A 23,540-nucleotide genomic window follows, 5' to 3' on the forward strand; every position below is an offset into this window, starting at 1 on the left:
ATTATTATTAGAGCTGGTGCAGAACTTGGTGCAGTTCATTGAAGACACATTGAAGTGTTGTATTGAAGATCATAATGCAATGTTGATGTCATGATGAGGTAACTTGAAGAGATTGATTGGGTATTATGAAGAACAATGGTGACACTTTTTGCATGACAAGGTTGTCATTGATGATGTGATGTGATGATTAAGTGAGGGGATAGCTGAAGATTGACAAGGCTTAGTGAAGAAGACTTTGGGAGCCGTGAAGTACAACCAAACATATCTTGACAAAGCAAAGCTATAGGATTGGTGTCCTTGGAGTTGGTGCTCCTAAACTCAAGGTTGGTGCCTTGGATAAGATAGGATCGAAGCCCTAGAGGTCGGAGGCTCACTAAAGTCCAAGTTGGTGCTTGGCAACAGGTTGGAGCCTGGGAGATTGAAGATCGGTGTCTTCATCTAGGGTTGGAGCCCTATATACATTGTACTTGATTTATTGTGAAAAAGAAATTAATAAAAGCATTTATTCTTATTGTTCATTTTGTGTTCTAAATATAAATGATCTAACTGGTAAAAGTAACACTTGAAAAGAAATATTGATTCACCCCCCTTTCAGTATTTCCAACATCATTGGCCAAATGAGAGGTACTTCCCATGAGTCCCGGACTACATGGGTAGGATGTATGCTGGGGCATCAACAAGAGAAGGTGAACCACTCATCCTGCTCATATGCCATAGGAGAAGGTGAACCACTCATCCTATGCATATGTCAATCGTAGGGGAAGGTGAACCACTCACCCTACATACATGTGTCTGCAATCATAGGGGAAGGTGAACCACTCACCCTACACACATGTCAACCATCATGGGGTATCACAGGGGAAGGTGAACCACTCACCCTGTACATAGCGCACCACTAGGGGAAGGTGAACCACTCACCCTATGGTCGCTCATAGCTCCAAGAAGTACCCCAAGCCCCCAGGAGCTCCTAGAGCTCAGTGTCCAACTCATGCAGGACCCTCATAGGAGGGTCTTTCCACGACTCCAAGTCTCTCTCGGAAGGTTAAGAATTTGACCTTCCCTAAAGGCTTCATGAGAATGTCTGTTCTTCGTCCTAATTTGTTGGAGCCTTATTGCTTCCTATTGTACCATATCCCTGATAAAGTGGTACCTGATATCAGTGTGCTTGGAGCGGTCGTGGAACATGGGATTCTTTGAAAGGCGAATCGCACTTTGGTTGTCGCAGAAGATCACAGTGGTATCCAACACGTGCTCAAATAGCTCACTAAAGAGCTTCCTCAACCAAACAACTTCACAACATGCCATACTAGCAACAATGTATTCGGCCTCGACGGTGCTTAGTGCAACAAATTTTTACTTCCTGCTCATCCAAGATATTGAAGTAGACCCCAATGTGAAGCAACATCCAGAGGTGCTCTTACGATCCACCACACTGCCAACCTAATCAGCATCAGTATATCCATGTAGCCTCAAATTCTCGACAGTGTATCTCAAACCATAGTTGATTGTGCCATAGAGATATCTCGAGAGATTCTTGGCAGCGATCCAATGCATGTGATGAGGCTCGACCATAAATTGACTCAATGTATTCACAACAAAGCATATGTCCAGATGAGAGTTTACTAAGAACATTAGGCCCCCCCACAAGTTGTCTATACTCGGAAGGATTTTCCAATTCGGGCCTAGCAACACTTCCACATAGCTTCTTGAAGTTGAGTTCCATTGTAGTAGAAACAAACTTGCATTCCACCATCCCACGTCTCTCGAGTAGCTTCACAATGTATTTTCCTTGAGAAAGGAAATTCTCACCTGGCTTTTGCCATACCTCAAAGCCTAGGAAGTAGTGCATCAAACCTAGGTCCTTCATCTTGAATTCGGAAGCCAACTCCCCCTTGCATTGAATGAGAGAGTCTGCACCTGTTAGAAAAAGATCATCGACATAAAGAACTAGAATGAGAGGCTTGTTCTTTTCAACCTTGAAGTATAGGTTCGGGTCGACTTCACTCCTTGTAAACCCTGGCTTCATAAGATAACTATCAATCCTCTCATACCAAGCCCTAGGGGCTTGCTTCAACCCATAGAGGGCTTTCTTCAACTTGCATACATGTGTCTTTCGATCTTGAACTTTGAACCCCTTAGGTTGTTCTACATAGATTTCCTCCTTAAGCGAGCCATGCAAGAAATCAATTTTGACATTCATTTGGTGTAGGCTCCATCCTTGAGAGGCAACAAGAGCTATAATCGAATGGATAGTGGTATATCGGGCAACCGGTGCAAATATCTCGTCATAGTCCACTCCTTCCTTTTGAGAGAAGCCTCGAGCAACGAACCTGGCCTTGAACTTTTCAGCACTCCCATCAGCTCCATGTTTGATTTTATAAAGCCATTTTGAAGTGACCACTGACTTGTCCTTAGGTCTAGGAACCACATACCATACATCATTCTTCATGATTGATTCATAATCCTCATTCATTGCATCCTTGCATGCTTGATGCTTCATGACTTCTTCGAACGTACATGGCTTAGATTGAACAATGGTACTCATAGCAACTAAGTACCCTTGGTACCTGTGTGGGTTTTTGCTTTTACGAAATGTCCCCCTTGGTGCAACATGTCTTTCAACATCTTCGAGAGTATCTTTGAGCCACAAAGGTCTTTTTCTTGAAGAAGAGGGATCACAAAGAGGTGGATCAATGGGATCCATCGGGCCTTCAACATTGGGCATTGAATCATTTGATGAAGATTCATCCTTCTTTCCTTCATCATCATCATTGTCCTTCCTAGGGATAGGAAGATCTCCGACTTTCCCAATGGCAAAATCTTCATCGAAGGTGATATCATGACTTATTTCCACTTCTCTTTGACCGGGCACATAGATTCTATATGCCTTCGAAGTTTCACTGTAGCCCACAAAAGTTCATTTCTTCCTAGATGCATCGCTTTGTTTCTTTTCTCTTTCGGCACATGAAAATATATGGGACAACCAAAAATTCTAAAATGAGAAACATCAGGTTTCTTGTGGGTGAAAACTTCTTCGGGTGTCTTGAAGTTCAATGCTTGATGCGGGCACCTATTTTGAACATATACAATAGTGTTGGCAACTTCTCCCCATAAGAACTTTGTTAGGCCTTGGTCATGAAGCATAACACGGTTAGCTTCTATGATTGTTCGATTCTTCCTCTCGGCAACTCCATTTTGCTCAAGAGTATATGCAGTAGTGGTCTCCCTCTTAATGTCTGCTTCTCTACAATAGTCATTGAATTCATTTGACTCATATTTTGTTCCATTATCGGTCCTGAATATTTTGATCTTCTTCCCTGTTTGATTTTCGACCAAGGATTTGAAAGAGTAGAACCATTTGAACACTTCGTCCTTCTTCAAAAAATAGATCCATGTTTTGCGAGAGAAGTCATCCACAAAAATTGCATAGTACAAGTATCCTCCCAAAGATGTTACGGGCAACATACCAGATAGATCAAAATGGACCAATTGAAGAATGTCAGTGGTTTGACTTTCACTTGAAGGGAATGATCCCCTTGTATGTTTTCCAATTGCACAACCCTGCCAAACTTCTTCATGACCTATGTTGAATTCGGGGATACCTGTGACCATCTTTCTTACATCAGGTAAGGCTTTGTAATGAAGGTGAGCAAATCTTTGGTGCCATAATTCAGATTGAAGAGAAGTATCGCAAGCCATAGCTCTCAAAGGACTTCCTCCAACTTGATAGAGACCTTCAACCCTAAAACCAAGTGTGAATGCATCTTTCGGGTTCTTTTGCCAAACACATTCCCATCAACGAATGTTACCTTGAAGCCTTTATCTTCCATCGCAGAAATAGATACCGAGTTTTTTTTCAAATCAGGTACATACAATACTTGTAGATGAAGGATTTGACCTTGATTCAAGTGAAGAGTGACAATCCCAATCCCTTTCACGGGGTAGGTGGCATTGTCCCCAAGTATGATCTCCAAATTTGTCTTCTTTTCAACCAAATTTGAGAGGGCCTCCTTGTATCCGGTGAATTGCCTTGGGACACCATTATCAATCAACCAATTATCCAAAGCATCCGGAGGAGAGGCAGTGGTGAGGGTAGAATTAAGATCAAATGCTTTTTGCTTATCTACAACATTAGTTTCCTCATACCTGGAGTTTCTTGATATTTTGGGAGGACGACCATTTCCATATCGAGCAACGGGAGCATTCCTCTTTCCTTTGTTGTTGAACTTGTTGTTCCTTTGATTGCCATTGCCTTTGAAGTTGTTGTGGTTGTTGTTGTCATCATCCCTTGGAGTATCCTTCTTGTGAGGACACTCTCTAGCATAGTGGCCAAACCTGTTGCAATTGAAGCATCTTCCTTTTCTTCCTTCTTTAAATCCCGATTTAAATCCTTGACCTTGCCTTCTTGGACCAACATTTTTCTTCCTTTTAGCATGAGCAGAGAAAGTTTTGGATTATTTCGATTTGAGGGCTTATCTGTTCCCATCATCTTTATTTCTTCTTGAGTGCATCTAGCCAATAATTCATCAAAACCCGAAATCCTGTCATTGTTGAGGATGGTGGTGTTAAACACATCCCATTCTCTTGTAAGACCTCCAAGTGCAATAAGAGTGAGCTCCTTGTCACCAACAACTTCTCCAATAGATAGAAGATCATTCTTGATTTCGGTAATCCTCATGAAGTAGGATTGAATGGACTCTCCTCTATCCATCTTGATGTCTTTCAACTTGTTCTTGAAAAAGAGGACTTGGTTTGCATTGTTTACTTTGAACATCCCAACCAGCGTGTCATACATCTCCTTAGATGTTTCCAAATTAGAAAAACAGGCAACCAAAGGCTTGCGAATGGAATCCACAATAATTTTCTTAGCTTTGACCTCATCTTTCTTGTACTTTGTTTTTGCATTTGTGGGTGCATTGAAGGAGGCTCCACTACTCTTCCTTTTACATAGTCCATAGCATCATTGTCTTTCAAAGTCAAATCCAGAGACATCGTCCAAGCATGATAGTCGGATTTGCCCTTAAGCTGGTCCTCATATTTGAAGTATGATGTAGTCATTGAAGCTAGCTCAAAATTCTTGTCCAACAACTTTCCTTAGTGATTGCTTTTCTCACTCTTGCTTGGGCTTTGTCTTCACTTGGGCTCTGATACCATGTCAATTTTAGTTAACAATGGTATGTTCTATGCTTAGCACAATTTACTTCAATGTTCGTTTAGTAGCCCAATAACAATTTCCAATTATTTCTAGTAGCAATCACATTAACCATTAATCACATTGACAGTAAATGCAAATAGAATGTAAAACAAAATTGTAGAAGACAAGCCAAGACAAGAGAACTGGTTTTGGCTGATGCCAGGGAAAGACCCCAATGTGGGGAAAACCCTTTGATCAAATCTTTTTATTATTATTCAATAGTTTTAGCAGAGAGAGAGAGTAATCAAATTGATTAGCCCAATACAAAGTCTAATCAGCGCTGTCAAATTCTGCAGTCAAACTTCACCGCTAACCAAAAAGTCAACGTTGGTCAAAACAACAGTCAAACTTCAGCCCTAACCAAAAAGTCAATGCTAGTCAAACATCTCCTTTGAAGCTCGGTTAAAGGCAGTCAAATTCGGCCTCCAACAATGGTCAAAGTCAACCCATAATAGTCACAAAAACTCTGGTCAAACTCGGTCAATGCAGGTCAAACAACCCAAGAAACCTTGATTTTTGTGCTAGTCAATGCGGCCTAAGAAAAACGAAATTCTGCCCTCAAAACTGCAGTCAAAATTGGTCAAAACAACCTCGGTCAACACTGGTCAAATTATCTGAAATTCTGCAATTTCGGTTCTGTGATTTAGCCCCATAAATTTTGTACTCCTAGCCGCATGTGTGAGAGAGAGAGAAGCTGCCCTAGGTGTACGAACTAATTTGATGAAGAGAGAGAGAAGAATGTGAGTGATGGATGCCCAAATTAGGTGTGAAGTCTCTTCTATTTATACACTCGTTGTGGGTGAAGAGACACATTGATTGGGCTTCTTGAGCCTACATAATGATGAAGCTGACTTGAACAATTTGCACATGTGTGGGCATAAATTCAAAATCGCACTTCTGCTTGTTCGAATGAGATGATCTTTATATCAATCTTGGACCTCTCGAAAAGGGGAATCCAATGCAATCATCATCTCCATCAAATGAGCTGTCCCAAGGTGGAATTTGGCCCTAGTTGCCAATTTTAACAAAAATACTACGTGCCTCCTCCTTGGCCTGCAATTGGGTTGGTTCATGGCATACTGAATGACCTCCCATCATTAACTGTTCAACAAGGAACGATTTGCAAATCGAAACGATGGAGTGCAGAGTATAATATGGTAATTGCGCAGAATATGGGAATTCAACAAACATAACATGTAACAACACCTTCTTGGAAATTCAGCGAACATAACATGCAACAACCATAAAAAATGGTGGCGAAGGATGAGGTATGTTAATAACACCAAATAATCATTAGGTTGATCATCAATCATAAACGATTTGCAATACGAAACGATGGAGTTCAGAGTATAATATGGTAACAATATTGCGTAGAATATGGGAATTCAACAAACATAACATGTAACAACACCTTCTTGGAAATTCAGCGAACATAACATGCAACAACCATAAGAAATGGTGGCGAAGGACGAGGTATATTTATAACACCAAATAATCATTAGGTCGATCATCGATCATAAAGTGCAACAAAGACTAAAATCATCTCGATAACCAAAACATTGATGTCAAAAGGAATAAAGACATGGGGAGATGATGAATTCTGCAATTTTGGTTCTGCGATTTAGCCCATAAATTCTGTACTCTTAGCCGCATGTGTGTGAGAGAGAGAGAAGCTGCCCAAGGTGTATGAACTAATTTGATGAAGAGAGAGAGAAGAATGCGTGAGTGTTGGATGCCCAAATTAGGTGTGATTTCTCTTCTATTTATACACTTCGTTGTGGGTGAAGAGACACATTGATTGGGCTTCTTGAGCCTACATAATGATGAAGCTGACTTGAACAATTTGCACATGTGTGGGCATAAATTCAAAATCACACTTCTGCTTGTTCGAATGAGATGATCTTTATATCAATCTTGTACCTCTCGAAAAGAGGAATCCAATGCTATCATCATCTCCATCAAATGAGTTGTCCCAAGGTGGAATTTGGCTCTAGTTGCCAATTTTAACAAAAATACTACGGGCCTTTGTTGGAAATAATACTGAGAGGGTGGGGGTGAATCAGTATTAGCAAGTCAATAATATTTTTTTTCAGAATAATATTTGTATACGCTACTTCAGTTAATGAAAATTGCGTATATATGCAACTGTAGTTAAGGAAACTAGCGTATATCCTGCAGACTTATAATTTAGTTAATTCATCAGATGTTGATCTTTAATCTGTGCATCAGAACCATATAACAGTAACCAGGTATAGTAAAACAGAGCAAACAATCACACACAAGAACACAAGATATAAGGTGGAAACCCAATGTGGGTGAAAACCACCTGCTGCAATTCGTTTCTATCTTCTTTTAATAAGAAACTTCTTTTTAAAATATTTTTGTACTGGTGCAGTCTTATACCAGTACGCAGGCTTCTACCTGCAGAAGGCTACAACCTTCTTTGTTCTCCAGCTTCTCTTGGAAGGGAGCTACCTAGCTGATGTACTAGTACGTAGGTGCTGACCTACAGAAGGCTACAACCTTCTCTTTTCTTCCAAGGACCACGTTTCATAAATTTTCAGACTCGATCTATCAATAACATCAATCAAACATCAAAATATATTTGCATCAATCAATCTCCTTTGCACCAGTCAAAACTGAATCAAATAATCACTTCTCTGAATGCTGTAACCAGATTACAGTAACAGTACCAAAACCCAAGCCAGAACCCAGAACACTGCAACAACAAACAAAAGTAGCTAAAACATATTTTATGAGACGTACACTACTTTAATGTGTCGAACTTGCGTTCATACACTATTATATGAAGGCAAACCTGCGTATACTCTGTTTTGAGATGCTGAACCAGCGTGTATACGCGCCTTTGCTATATTGAACCTGCGTACAGATTTGTAAAAGATGATTTAACCTTTACAACTATTCAGACATCAGTTATACCGAGATCATCAGATTTACAGATTACGACATGCGCCAATTATAAAAGATCAAATTCACACAAAGATACTTCTCTTCAAGCCTTAAGATCTTGACCCATCAATAGAACTTATCCTTCTTCAAGCGCTCAGGTTCCTCCTTGATTCAGATCTAGCTATGCACCATAACCCAATGACCAGTGTTCTAGATCTTGCTCTGCATTAGATGTTCAATGCTTGAGTGCTCTTGCATAATGATCTCCTCCTCATTTTATAGTCTTAGGCCTTACTCAATACCATGGTCCAAAACCACTTAGAATCCATATCTTGGACCAAATACCTGGGGTCAACACTTCGGACAAGATACCTTGGACCAATACCATGGGTCAAAATACCATGGTCCAAATACCACGGACCAAAACCAAATTCTCCAACATGTATGCGCCTTTCCTTGCGTGAAAGTGCGTGTATACGCATACGCGCCTTTTGGTCGGCGAATTTGTGTGTATACGCGGCTTGGTTAAGGGGAACCTGCGTATATCCCTTTTTCCTTCATTCTGAGAGCCTGAACTGTGATCTGTCATCTGAGTGAGTTACCATCAAGGACAACACCTGTGTCATAGCGCCAAACCTGCGTCATAATGTCTGAGAAGCTATCCAAGGTGTACAAACCAATTTGATGAAGAGAGAGAGAGAAGAATGTGTGAGTGATGGATGCCCAAATTAGGTGTGAGGTCTCTTCTATTTATACGATTCGTTGTGGGTGAAGAGACACATTGATTGGGCTTCTTGAGCCTACATAATGATGAAGCTGACTTGAACAATTTGCACATCTGTGGGCATAAATTCAAAATCACACTTCTGCTTGTTCGAATGAGATGAACTTTATATCAATCTTGGACCTCTCGAAAAGAGGAATCCAATGCAATCATCATCTCCATCAAATGAGCTGTCCCAAGGTGGAGTTTGGCCCTAGTTGCCAATTTTAACAAAAATACTACGGGCCTCCTTCTTGGCCTGCAATTGGGTTGGTTCATGGCATACTGAATGACCTCCCATCATTAATTGTTCAACAAGGAATGATTTGCAAATCGAAACGATGGAGTTCAGAGTATAATATGGTAACAATATTGCGCAGAATATGGGAATTCAACAAACATAAAATGTAACAACACCTTCTTGGAAATTCAACGAACATAACATGCAACAACCATAAAAAATGGTGGCAAAGGATGAGGTATGTTTATAACACCAAATAATCATTAGGTCGATCATCAATCATAAATGATTTGCAAATCGAAACGATGGAGTTCAGAGTATAATATGGTAACAATATTGTGCAGAATATGGGAATTCAATAAACATAACATGTAACAACACCTTCTTGGAAATTCAACGAACATAACATGCAACAACTATAAAAAATGGTGGCGAAGGACGAGGTATGTTTATAACACCAAATAATCATTAGGTCGATCATCAATCATAAAGTGCAATAATGACTAAAATCATCTCGATAACCAAAACTTTGATGTCAAAAGGAATAAAGACATGGGGAGATGATGATTTAGAAATAATGGATGGTTGGAAACTATGTTTGATTAAGAAATACCACATAGAAAAAGAAAAAATAGAGGGAATTAACAAATATGGACGATAAAAATGCTAGGTTTCCGAATGTCCCACCATCTTTATCCTTGACATGTAGAATTATTATTAGTTCTCATTAACAATCAACATCATCACTTTATATGGGGTATTTTAATAGTACTCCATAGCATGTTTTAACAAATTTAATGGTTTTCATTTGTTAGTTATTGGTTTCGAGGAGACAAGATAGCTAACTGGATTGAAGTATTTAAATTAACTTTAATACCACTGGAATGTCCACTGCTACCAGCAGGTGTCCATAGCCTCGATAGGGTCGCCTTTTAACCCATTGAGATGTTAGTGTCCCATCTATTAGAAATAAATTCATAGCTGTAAGTTTATTTAAATTTTGTTAAATGTTTACAAAAGGCCATTGTTCTGGCGTGGTAACTAATAAATAACAATGCCATTCACGGGAGCTAATAAAGTGAACAAGCTGGTTCGTGATGAGTCCTTTGGCCTTAAGAACGAACGCCATTACCTTGGCTTGGTGACCAGAAGTGGTAATGCTACTTCACTAGGTTTTATGATCATGGTAGGCCGGCTCGTGATGAGACCTCCTATCCTTCTCCATTTTATTTTTATTATTTTTTCTGCCATGATTTTTGTTAATCATAAAATATTAGTTAATAAATGGGGTGGCACATCAACTCCTTAAGAGTTAGGAATGGTGTTGTTAATTTTTACACTGCTCTATTATGTATCAATTACTTTAGCCTAATTCAATTCTTCAATTAGCAATCTTTTCAATAGTAATTAATTCTTTCATTCATTAACAATGATTGAAGATAGAACAATAAATGCAATGACAAATAGGAGACGATCAACACATCAACAAGAGACACAGGTTTGGTCAAAGACCAGGGAAAAACACCACAAGGGGGAAAATCATTTGTAATTCTTTTTCTATTAGATTGTCATAAATTGTTCAACAGAAAGTACACTGAGCAATATCTATCAACAAGAGTCAAAGTCAAAGGCTTTGACTATCAACCAGGTCAACCAACCATAAATCCAATATACCAATGATGAAAAGTCAAATCTGGTCAATTGTCTCAAATCTGCAATTTTGTCCAAGTCAATAGTAGTCAAATTTTGCCCTAACCAGTCCACAACAGTGAACGGTCAACCCTCCAATTAACTTGGCCAAAAGCAACAATAAATGCTGGTCAAGTTTAGCCCAAAACGTCAAAGATATCTCTGTCAAAATCAGTCAAAGGAGAGAGTGAGAAGCCATTGTCACAGTCTGCAATTTTCTGTGGTCAAAGTCTGCGGCCAACACTTGGTCAAACTGCCTAGATTTTCTCAGCCTTAGTGCTAATCAAGTCGGCTACTGAAAAAAGAAATTTTCCCACTCAAATCAAGTCCAAACATGAAGGCAAACTCGGTCAAATTATGGTCAAAATCTGCAATTTCCTGCGGTCAAAGTCAGCAATAGGTCTGTGGTCAAAGTGTCCAGACTTCCTTGATTTTTGTGCCAAAAATTGTGGCTTGCCAAGTCAGAAATGCCCTCAAAGGATCGAACCAAAATTTAGCCTGGAAAGTCAAAGTCAACGCTGGTCAAAGTTGCAGTCTGCTTCAGATTTCGTCCACCTGAAATTTCGTCCTTCTTTTCCAGCCCACACGTGTGAAGAGACCCTGCAATTTGTACGAACCAATGAGGAGAGGAGAGATGAGAAGTTGTGAGTTGATGTGTGTCCAAATGAGTTGGAGGTCACTTGTATTTATAGGCGTTGGAGGAGGGCTAATTAGTCTCTCTAGGCTGACTTGACAATTTGTGCAACTGTGGGCTTCACTTCAAAAATCCACTTTCCCTTGTCCAAATCAAGTGCTTCAAAAGTCAAAATTTGTCCTTTCGAAAAGAGGAATCTAGTCCCATGGTTGGAATTTGTTATCAAGCTTCCAAAAATTAACAGGCGTAATTTTTTTTTATAATAACTACTTTTTAGCTAGCTAATCTTGTTCCCAAAAATCAATTTCTTCAAAAGAATCGTAGAAGGAACGTATAATGAGTACTTTATGAATTTCTTACAAAACCAAGGAATTAAGCATTTTAGGAGATTCAAAAAATCCATATAATAAAATTGTCTTTTAAAAGTTGTTCTCCTTTTAAAAGTAAATTCTCATGTGATAAAGATACAAACTAGTTATCCAACCATCATATTGAAAAATGGCTTAAAATGTTCCTTATCCCGAGAAAAACAAAGATATTGGCAAACAAATCATAAATAATAACTGCATCTAGGGAAATAGTGATGGTGTCTAAGGAAACGACAATTGTGACTAAGGAAACACCAACTGTGGTAACGATGCCGTGACTAAGGAAACAACAACTCTGATAATTATGCTGTGATTAAGGAAACAACCACTATGATAACGATGTTGTGACTAAGGAAACAACATCTGTGATAATGATGTTGTGACTAAGGAAATGACAACTGTGGTAACGATGCTATGAATAAGGAAATGACCACTGAAGAAACAACATTATGACTTGAGCACAACGATTGTAGTAACATCGTAACAATAACGTTTTTTATAAGAAAATGTTTGCGATGTTTTCCCAAAATAAAGAAAATATACACACCATGAGAAAATAAAATCTATTTACATTGTGTACATGACAATAAGGGATTTTTTGAAGAAAATTTACCTGATCGTGACCGAGGGGATATTCCCCCGCTTTGCTACAACCTGCAAGTTTGTATCATTATTGATTTCATGAAGAAAGGACTCTCCTGTAACTGGCTGGAAAGTCTTAGAATCTGGAATCGTATAACAACACCCAATCCCCCTTCTAAAAGGTCTTCTTTTTAATCAAACGATCGTGCCACCTAGCTCTTTGTTGTTGAATTATAGCTGTACGTTGGAGAGCGACAAGGTGCATTTCATCCATTTCGTTGAGTTGTTGCAGGCACTGTTTTCGTGCTTTTGAAAGGTCCAAACCGACTTACTGAGCAGTGTTAAGAGTCTTAACTTCAAATTAAATCGGAAAAATAGGCTCCTTACCAAAGGCAAGCTGATAAAGTGAAAAGCTAGTAGTATTACGCTAGGTCGTCCGATAAGCCCATAAGGCTTCAGATAGTTTAAAGGCCCAATATCGACGATTTGTAGATACTATCTTGGTTAAGATCCCTTCCAAGGTTTTCTTTGTGCTTTCCACTTGACCATTTGCTTGTGGATGGTTAGGGGAAGTGATTCTATGCTTAATGTGATACTTTTGCGGGGTGGCAGGGATTGTATGGGCCGTAAACTGTGATCCTTCGTTAGTTACAAGTTTTTGAGGCAAACCATATCGGATAAACAATTCAAATAAAAAGTTGATGACAACCTCTTCTGTGTTTTTCGAGATTGCTACTACCTCCACCCATTTTGTTACATAGTCTGTGCATACTAGAATGTATGATTTTTGGTTTGAACGCGGGGTAATGGGACCCACAAAGTTCATCGCCCATCTCTCGAATGGTTCCAATACAAGATGTGGCTGGAGAGGCATTTCGTTGGCCTGAACGGGATGACCCATCCTTTGACAGCTATTGCAGCTTTGGGCATATCGTTTGGCATCTTTGAATATCATAGGCCAAAACTTCCCCATTTGCAATACTTTATGCCCAGTCTTGTGGTCGAAAAAATGACCTCCACAGGGTTCATCGTGGCAGGCCTTGAGGACATCGTAGATCTCATCCTCTCTAATGCATCTGCGAACTTGGAAATCTGTCCCTGTATGGAAGAGATAATTGTCTATCCATGAGAATCGAGCACTACGCTGAATAATGTGCTTCTTTTCCCAGGGTAACAAATGTGATGGTAGTTTTCCAGCTGCCAAATAGTTTGCAATGTCATCTTACCACGATGTTTTGACAGTCACGACAAACAAATCCTCATCTAAGAATGGGTCTTCCACTGGTGAAGATCGACTGCAGGTGAAATTCTTGACAAGAACGGTGCAACATGGTTCTCCTTTCCTGTCTGGTCCTTTATAGTGATGTCGAATTCCTATAACAATAGCAACCAGTGAGTTATTTTGCCATTGGTAACAAGTTTATTGGCTAAATATTGAATAGCAAAATGATCAATATACAAGAAAACTGGATACCCTGTTATATAATGATGAAATTTGTTTATAGCATAGACAACAACAAAAAATTCTTTTTCAGTCACAGTATAGTTTAATTCTGTAAATGTCAAGTTTTTGCTGATATAATAAATTGCATAAGGTTTCTTATCCTTTTCCTGTCCCAGAATTGTCGCTATTGCCATATCACATGCATCTAAAGATATATGGAATGGCAGACTCTACTCTGTTCCCTGCAGCACAGGTGTTGTTGAGACCAACTTCTTCAACTCTGCAAAAGCACTATCACACTTATTAGTCCATCCGAACTCCACATGTTGAGTTAATGCATACAACGACACTGCAATTTTTGAAAAATGTGTTAAGAAACAATGATTGTATCCAACATAACCAAAGAAACTACGTGCCTCTATTGGTGTACGAGGGACAAGGAGTTTAAGGAGTACCTCGATTTTAGGAGTTCCAGGACAACACCCTCTGTCATCAGCATATGGCATTTCTCATTACTGAGGCATAGTCTGGTAGCTATACATCGTACAAGAACCTTTTCCAAATTATCCAAAGCTTCATCAAATTCATTACCATAAGGAGTAAAATCATCCATATAAAGCTCAAGTCCATCATTGATTAAATTAGAAAATATACTCAGAATTGCCTTCTGAGAGGTGGTTGGTGCATTACACAACCCAAATGGTAAAACCCTATATAAAAATGTTTCCCATGGACAAGGGAACACAGTTTTGTCTTGATCCTCGGGAACAATTGAATTTGATTATATCCACTAAATCCATCTAGGAAGGAAAAGTATTTCTTCCCAACGAGTTTATCAAGGAATTGGTCTATAAACGAGAGATGAAAATGATCTTTCTATGTGGCCTTATTTTGTTCTTTGTAATCTACGCAAATCCTCCATTTTCCATTCTTTTTTTGGGGCTACCACCAATGGTGAAACCTATTGGCTATCAAATATAGGGTATATAAAGTTGACATCGAGTAGTTTCTGGAGTTCTTGCTTCACTGTGTCCCTAAGATGTGAATTCAATCTCCTTGTGGTTAATGAATATCTCTAGCATATTTTTCAATGTAAATGTTATGCGTACATAGCTATGGATCAATGCCTTTCATGTCTGCATAATCCCAGGAAAAGGCTTGTTTGTATTTTTGAAGGATTTGGATCAGTTTCTCACGTTGAAGGTCATCAAGACTAGCATTAATATTCATTGTTTTGCCTGGTTCAATCTCAACAGGAATGTTGTTATGCACTGCGGTTGTAGGTATGTGATCATTATTTGACTTCTCCATTGAATCAACTATCTACCACACATTAAATTTCAACCCGAGGTTTCGTCTGGTTCTTGCAAGGTTGTCTGCAAAGTATATGCAAAAGATGGCCCTAAAACTAACAATAACTAATTCTCTATCAACAAGCAAATTAACTATAACAAAAGAATTAATTCCTAACTTGAGATACGCATTCAAAAGATCTATCTTTCAGATAAACTATATTCTCTAGAAACCATTCAAAAATATCAAATTCTAATTACTCTTCATAGGGAACAACAAAGAAAGCTATTGAATGCTATGCTGTTATTTAGGAAACAACAATTACAGAATTGGAAGAACAACACTGGGAAACTATACTTTGTGAAATAGAAAAGAACAAACAACAAGAAGTGAAGCGAAACTAGTACAAAAGCACCAACGATCAAGAGATAACCTTAAGGAAACAATAGTAAAGAAACAACAATTATAAATGAACTATCTAAAGAGCAATCCTTGCAAGTCAATATCACGACTATTGATACTATCCCTACTCAAAATAAAGCACACGACTTGCAATTAATCTATTAGATGGATGATTGACATAAAGAGATAAAATGCGGATCTAGTGATACAAATGAAGACATCGCCTCATCCAGGAGCGAGCCGGAACTATTGGAGTCAAACTGCCCTGTAGAAAAGATCGGAATAGTCAATTAACTCTCAACAACAGAAACTTGCATTATATTATGAATGAATGATTACAGTCAACACTTTCAGCGAGTCTATCAAATGTATGAAACATTACACAAAAAGCTCTCTTTCGAGACACAAGCCCCTATCTTTATACCACAATTGAGGGAGATAAAAAACAATAATTATCTTAACAAAGAGCAATCTTGAGAATCGAAAGATTCGAAGGATGCTCATTTTTAGTTACAAAGAGTCTTAATATTGCCCAAATGAGAAAACCAAGGGCTTTGTCCCTAACATATTTACTCAGATAAGAATCAACCTCGCTTGATCTGCTATAGTTGGTTGAGACAACATCACACTATCCCGATTCTATCACGAACAACGCAAGAAGCAACATTGAGTGCCAACTGTCGCAAAACCCCTGTTCATAGTAAAGATTCAACTGTGAATAAATAACGCTTTTGCAATCAAAATAGTTCATCAAAAAAGTGAAATAGTAAAAGTAAATTAACTCCTTTGAAAGCCTATGTTGTATGGGTTAATATTATGTAAATATAAGAAAAAGACAAGAAAACAACATTAAAACTAAGGAATAAGATAAGGGAATCATGACAATTGTGAGGCCCAACACTTGTAACACAAGCTAAATTTGCAAAATAACAAAAAATAAATGAAAAAAAAAGTGCACAAGAAGGGTGGTAAAAATAGACCATGAAAATGGGTAACTTCGTTCTACGATTTGTCCCTCTTCACATCATAACACTCAAGGATGATGGAATTTCATAAGTGGTACAAAAACTATGGCATCCTCCATGAAGTGAACGTCTACCATGTCATTAAACACTTGCATCTGTTGATTGATGTTTGGTCTAGGAACTATTCCTCCCCTTAGGGTTGAAAACACTTAGTAGGGCCTTGTGATAACCCTCCCATATCTAAGCATGGTAACTTGTTTACAATTCATAAGCTAGAAAGTCATTTGAAGACGACGCTTGTGTGAAGTACTTTAATGGCTTTCGCATTGAATATGGTATACTTCAATGTTCCACCAAGTTTTGGGATGGGGTAATCTGGGAATGAGGAGACACATAAGCAAAACGTGTGGAAGCACACCCAAATTTTACGGAAATTTAGGGGGGACAGAGAGACGTTGAGGTGTGTGCACACACACACACTATGAACATGATTCAAATTCAAATTCAATAATGAAATACCTTGATTCATACATCATAAATGATTCAATGAAATAGAAATAGTAATATTGTATACATTGATTTAAATTCATCATTTATTATTATAGAATCTGATTAGTACTAAGCAAAATAGTATATACTAATTGGAATATTAAATTGAAATTATTCAAACACAAAAATAGTAAAAAAGGATGAGTTAAAGACTTGGCCTAAGGTCATCAATATCTAGAGTCAAGAATCAAAAGTTAAGATTGAAAACGAACAATGGACCTTCCAACTACACGGACGATCTTGCGGTTGTAGTCGAAAATTGCATGTGTCAAGCCTACGGTTGTGACCCAAAACCCTAGAACACATGTGAGCTTCAGATCTTGTAATCTTGGACCTGTACGAACCAAATTTCTCGACCCAGCCTCAGACCTGTGCGAACCAATCAATGAAGAGAAGAAAAAGAAGATACTTGCTGTTATCCAAATGAGCTTGAGGTCACTTGTATTTATAGACTTCCAGGGGTGTTCATTTTCCTGTTCGGGCCGACCTGTCCATATGTGCACATGTGGGCTTTTCTTAAAAAATACACTTTCCCTTGTCCAATTTGAGCACTTCAATAGTCGAAATTGGTCCTCTCGGAAAGAAGAATCTCGCCCCATGGTTGGAATTTTTCACTGAGTTGTAAAAAATTAACAGAGATGCCCTAGCCTTATGACGCTCCCTTCATGTGGTTTGGACTGAGGATATGGGCTTAGTTGATGATGGTGCCTTATGGAGGGAGTGTTTGCTTGTTGATTGGACACCTTTTGATGAGGATATGTTTTGAGTGAGAAGCACTTTATCCATAACACATTTTGATGGAGGAATGCATTTTTAGAGGATGACATCACCTTTGGAGGCTTCTTTACTCACCCATGTGGTAAAAAGAGGCTTATTTATATGTTTTATCATTGAACTGGCTATCTTTGAGGTTGGCTTGTGACCTACTTACATATTTTATTAATTTACGGTTTTTAGTCAATTATTGGACTAAATTGACTTGGTTGCCTTCATATAAATAGAGGGAAGTTGATTTAATATTGGATCGCTGTCACACACACTCGTTATTCACTCGAGGGAGTGCACACTAGTTTGTCTCTTTTTTTTTTGGTCGCTATGGATTAATGTGCAAATTGTCTTGGGAAGGATATTGCGATTGGATGTGATTTTCTCTTGGTTGATGAGTTGTGAATCTATGGTGATTTGTGCAAATTTATTGTTAGTAGATTCTCCCATCTTGTATTTGCTATAGAATTAGGGTTTCATTGAATTTTTCATCAAGTATATTGAATCTTTTATGGCTATAACATCTCCTTTACAAGATTATCATCAAGGTTCTATAAAGGAACCTTAGTATAACTTCCTTACATTTCCTTTAATTTGATTTAAAATTGCTAGGGTTTGTGGAGTAGAAAACCTCATTGTAGCTTTTTCCTTGTCATAAATCATTCCTTTGGTCTTCTTTCACAAACCATGCCTTAAGACTCCATTTGCCCCTTGATTGGGAAAGACACTAGTCAATTGTTGTGTCAATCTTTTGAAACTATAAAGTTGAAGACCCTAAATTTTATTTTTATGTTTTCTATGGCAAAATAGGGTTAGGTTACGACAAAATCTGCGTTTAATAGCATAAATTACCTTGGACCTTATCGTATTATGGTTATGCTTTGCACATACTAAATTGGAAAGACATAAATATCAATTTTTGTGCATATTTTCAGCCATTAGTCAGGGTTGATGTCCAGGGCTTTTGTTGCTGTTTTACTTATTTTCAACCGCGGGAAACCTAGAAATGCTAGAAAGCCACTGAAACACCACTGAAGTGCTGCCAATTGTACCATATGACATTTCACGATTTGGAAATGCCATACAATATGGCTGGTAGCATTTTGGTGCGAATCATCTCTTTTCTATAGCTGTTTTTGCTTGTGTGGGCCCACTCAACCCCCCAAGAATGGCGTTGGGCCCTTCTATGGCCAAATAAATCTTAATCTACCACCAAAATTTATATTTAATCACTCAAACTAATTTATCTCTAATCAATCCATTCTCTAGTTTTGCTGAACAAGCACCTTGTTCTATTTCTGTTAATGAGGATGAGGATTATTAGAATATGTAATTGTACTTGTCTTTAGTTCATGTTTTATTTCATTTTCAGCACATATGGCCATTGTATAAAGGTTGATTTTGGATGTATATCTTCAATGTTCATGTATAAAGGCTGATTTATGCATCTTGAATGTATAACCTCATCTATAAAGGCTAATTTTAGACTTCGCATCATGTAATATTCTATGGGAGTTAATATAGAGACAGGTTTCTTTCTAAAATGTTTTTGTGTATCATTTTTTTTTCTTGCAAGATAATGTGTATCTGTAAAAGAATGGCAAACACACACACACACACACACATGATGTTTCGCCGGACTTTTCCATTTTGGGGTTCATGTTTCCAGGTGTTTCCATTTCAGAAACTTCCAGATGTTTCAATGTTTTGTGCAACTTAGGTCGATGCATATACACAACCTTATTTCACTGGAACAGGTTATTATATCTTAGTATGCAAGCTAGTAGACACTTGGTCCTCAAACTGAACTTAATTGCTGTATTTTTTAAATAATCAAATGTTGCATTGATATTTAGTGCTTGTTGTAGAGATAAATATCTCCATTTCTAAAACAGAGACAAATCTGATGGGATGAAATTTGCTTATGTCTGAGTTCACTTCAGTTCAATAATAATTATGATGATTTCTCACAGAATATTGAACATATAGTTTATGGTTTAGTTAATATTACTTGGCATGTCCGTTTTGAGTTGAAAGTAATTGTGCTTGAGGTCTAAAACTTTCCTGTCCACTTTGTTAGCTAAATGTATTCTTTCCTTTTTGTTGATGCAGCAGGCAAATCGACACAAGGTATGATGGGGTTTGAACAAGTGTACAGCTCTTGGAAAGATAAATTTAGCACAATCATTGGAATGGAGCATTCACCTACTGTACCCACTTGTTTGAATTTTGAAGATACCTCAACTCTCTCTTTTCAAAAAGACTTGGAGTCAAAAGCGTATGGGCCTCCTTCTAGCCAACTGCAACAATCAGTTGAATTAGCGGATCCAAAATCTGGACAAACGGCATCTTGTCCAGCTAATTCACAAGCGTATATTTCCACTGCCAACCCAATAAGTCTAGGCATTGATTCTCTCCTAAGTTATCATTCACCAACTTTTATTAACGATTTTCATGAATCAAGAAACCCAACAGTTTTGTCTCCACCGGTGTTTATTGAGATACCGTCAGCCAATCTACATGAATCAGATTGCAAGACTCAAGTTAATAAATGTATAGACTCTCCATCTCTGAATATGGGAACTACAAGCACTAAACACTTAACTGTTGAAGGTTCATGTACAAAATATCCGGAGCCGTCAACTGTATGCAGCAGCAGTAGAGCAGAGAAAGCAGTTCATTATCCAGCAAGCACAGATTCATCCAATCATATCTTGGGTTGTGACACAAATCCTTTATCTTCTTCTACAATTAGCTATTGGAATGATCCTAGCAAGGCTATGAATGACTCAGTGGGTTTGCCTTCAACAGTGGATGGCCTGTTATCTGATGATATTTCCTGCTTTCTGGAAACAGTCCACCATTCTCAAGGACTGGTAAGTTCTAGGGAAGAAAATCTTTTGAAAGGCCAAGATGATCCCATAAAAATACCAAAATCAAATGAATGGGGTTCGGATTATTCAGTTCAAGATACTGCAGCCAATCATAGCCAATTTATTCCAGTTTTGGATATTTTATCTTCGGACTACCACCCGCCTACACCGAAAAGACTATTTCCTTTGTCTTCAAGGGAGAATACGCCTGTTGTTTCAAATGCACAGCTTGTAAAAAGATCAACAAGACTTACTAATTTAGGATCAAACTCACTGCTTCATCCCTCTTTAATGGATTTTACAGTTTCTGAGCCAGAGTTTTTAAAAGATTCGACAGAATATCAGAAGTTAGAGGGTTGTCAGTTACCAACTCTCTATTTCAATGAAACTGCAGCAGTTGAATGTTCTCAAAGTTCTGATGCGACTGATGATGGTTCCCTTTCAGAAAGCACAATAATAACAAATGGTGAATCTGTTTTTTCTGAGACTGCTGTTGCAGACTCTAGGAAGGATTGTGACAAACTTGTTCAAACCATGCACAATATATCAGTGACATTACTTGCCAGTCTTTGTTCAGACAATTTAAGGGATCCTGATATTCAAGCTCTTCAATCTGTAATCTGCAATCTATCAGAGTATCTTGTAAAAAAGATGGAGTTTCCTATATCAAATGTTGGAGATGCATCAAAGCCTGAGATGTCCTCTATTTCTGGCAATTTAAGGAGCACTCAAAAGGTTTGACTTCGTTTCTCATTTAGTAATATATGTTGATGATTTATGGAGTAATTTGTATTTATCAGATTGTATGATATTTTTGTTGGGAAGTTGTTTCTGGGTGTGGTGGGTGTGCTTTGACTTCAATGAATGCTTAGTTCATGCTTTTGGTATAGGCATTTTTTCATTTTTCCGGAGTCATGTATTTATTTTTCTATCAAAAGTAACATCATAAAGTCCATTTGCTAACAAAAGCGAGTAATCAAAAGGGAAGTACATGAACAGGTGTTCTAATCAATTATAGTATAAGCCAAAAAGTGTTAGCTATGTGTTAGGCAGTTCAGGAGCATGTAAAATGAACTCGTATACGAATTTTAATTAATCATTTTCCATTATGCAAAAGTCCTTTGAGGAGTTTTTAGAATTTTAAATATAAAGAAGAGATTCTCTTTTAGACCCTGTCATTACGCACGTCATACTTAAGGTTATAAGTGTGTGCTTGCACTTGAGAAAAAAACATTCTCATATGGAGTAATTTGTATTTATCAGATTGTATGATATTTTTGTTGGGAAGTTGTTTCTGGGTGTGATTTGACTTCAATGAATGTTTAGTTCATGCTTTTGGTATAGGCATTTTTTCATTTTTCCGGAGTCATGTATTTATTTTTCTATCAAAAGTAACATCATAAAGTCCATTTGCTAATAAAAGCGAGTAATCAAAAGGGAAGTACATGAACAGGTGTTCTAATCAATTATAGTATAAGCCAAAAAATGTTAGCTATGTGTTAGGCAGTTCAGGAGCATGTAAAATGAACTCGTATACGAATTTCAATTAATCATTTTCCATTATGCAAAAGTCCTGTGAGGAGTTTTTAGAATTTTAAATATAAAGAAGAGATTCTCTTTTAGACCCTGTCATTACGCACGTCATACTTAAGGTTATAAGTGCGTGCTTGCACTTGAGAAAAAAACATTCTCATAGCCTTAAGGAGCACAATGAAGAGAGGCCTATTCAATCCACAAAAAATATATTATAAAAAGAAAAGGACCTCCCTTTTCCAAACCCTAACAAGGACAGAATACCCAAGTTTCCAAAGCCTGATAAGGACAAAATAAAGAGCACCCCAGATAAGATCATTAAAGTTTGAAATAGGAATTGAAGAGTTTGGAGGTGAAGTGACTGGGCCGCTTGGAGGGAGAAACCTCATTTTTTTGCAGCCATTAATTAAACCCAGTTGATTGCTGTTGTTACAACTCCATATTTCAGCTTGCAGCAAGAGGATTGCTTGTTGATTTCTCTAACTGTTTTCTACGTGGCCTTCCTGCAAATGAATTGAATTTGCTGCTGATATAAATCCTTGTTGGCTTTCAGCTAAAGTCTGAAAAAGGTGTAAATTGCACGTTACTATATATGGCACATGAATGTGATCACTTGTCATTTTCCTGCATTGTATCTATGGCAGATTTTAATGCATTTTATAAGACAGAGATTTCCCATTCTATTGTAGCAACTGGGTAATGCATTGAGTAATCGTAGATTTGGTGAATATGTGTTGTACATAAGTAAATGACTTATGTTGGTAACAGGAGTCTTTCCCCTGTATTAAGGAGTGTAAGGCCTCGCATACCAATGAACATTCTCTCTAAGAATCTATTAATTACATTACCATGGGCATGCGGCATGGATGTTATGCTTATGCATGTTTTCATGTTTATGCACACAGGTATTTATCGGGCCTTGTCCATACAGACATTATTGATTCTTATATTTTCTATGTATGCTTGAGGGAGGCATAAGGGGCTGCATAGATTCAAGTTATGGGTGAAGGAAGATTCCTAAAACCTTGTCATACCCTGCATTTTGTGGATGGTGCCTAGTATTATGACACTTGATTTGGTAGGGACATTGAGTGAAGCATAGAATAGAGGGGCTTGAGGGATCGGCTTTGCAGGATCCCTCCTCTTCTCTAAAATGTTTGGATGGAGGGAAGCCCAATCACCGACCACAATAGTCACTGGTAACTTTGAGGGGATCAACCTGATTTGAACTTGTGTCCTATGGCTTCTTGGTTGGCAACATTTCTTGGGTGGATGATTCAGTTGATTGAGCTAACAGTTGGGGCTATATATATAATACTGTTAATGTTTAAAAAA

At 38.0% G+C, this 23,540-nt stretch overlaps 1 protein-coding gene across 2 annotated transcripts in view; it reads left to right on the forward strand.

Moving 5' to 3' along the window:
* The window catches only part of LOC149218835 (uncharacterized), an 83,943-nt gene that overhangs the window by 37,885 nt on the left and 22,518 nt on the right, over positions 1-23,540 (forward strand). The window contains exon 2 of one of the 2 annotated variants that reach the window (XM_089384158.1): positions 19,912-21,407. In XM_089384158.1, coding sequence (XP_089240284.1) covers positions 19,912-21,407 — 1,496 coding nt within the window. The remainder of the gene's footprint in view (positions 1-19,911; positions 21,408-23,540) is intronic. The other variant, XM_089384159.1, reaches the window with a different exon arrangement.

Source organism: Pinus tabuliformis, chromosome Q (genome assembly GCF_031772625.1).
Source record: "Pinus tabuliformis cultivar Carrire ecotype Pingquan chromosome Q, CPIR1, whole genome shotgun sequence".
Lineage (NCBI taxonomy): Eukaryota > Viridiplantae > Streptophyta > Pinopsida > Pinales > Pinaceae > Pinus > Pinus tabuliformis.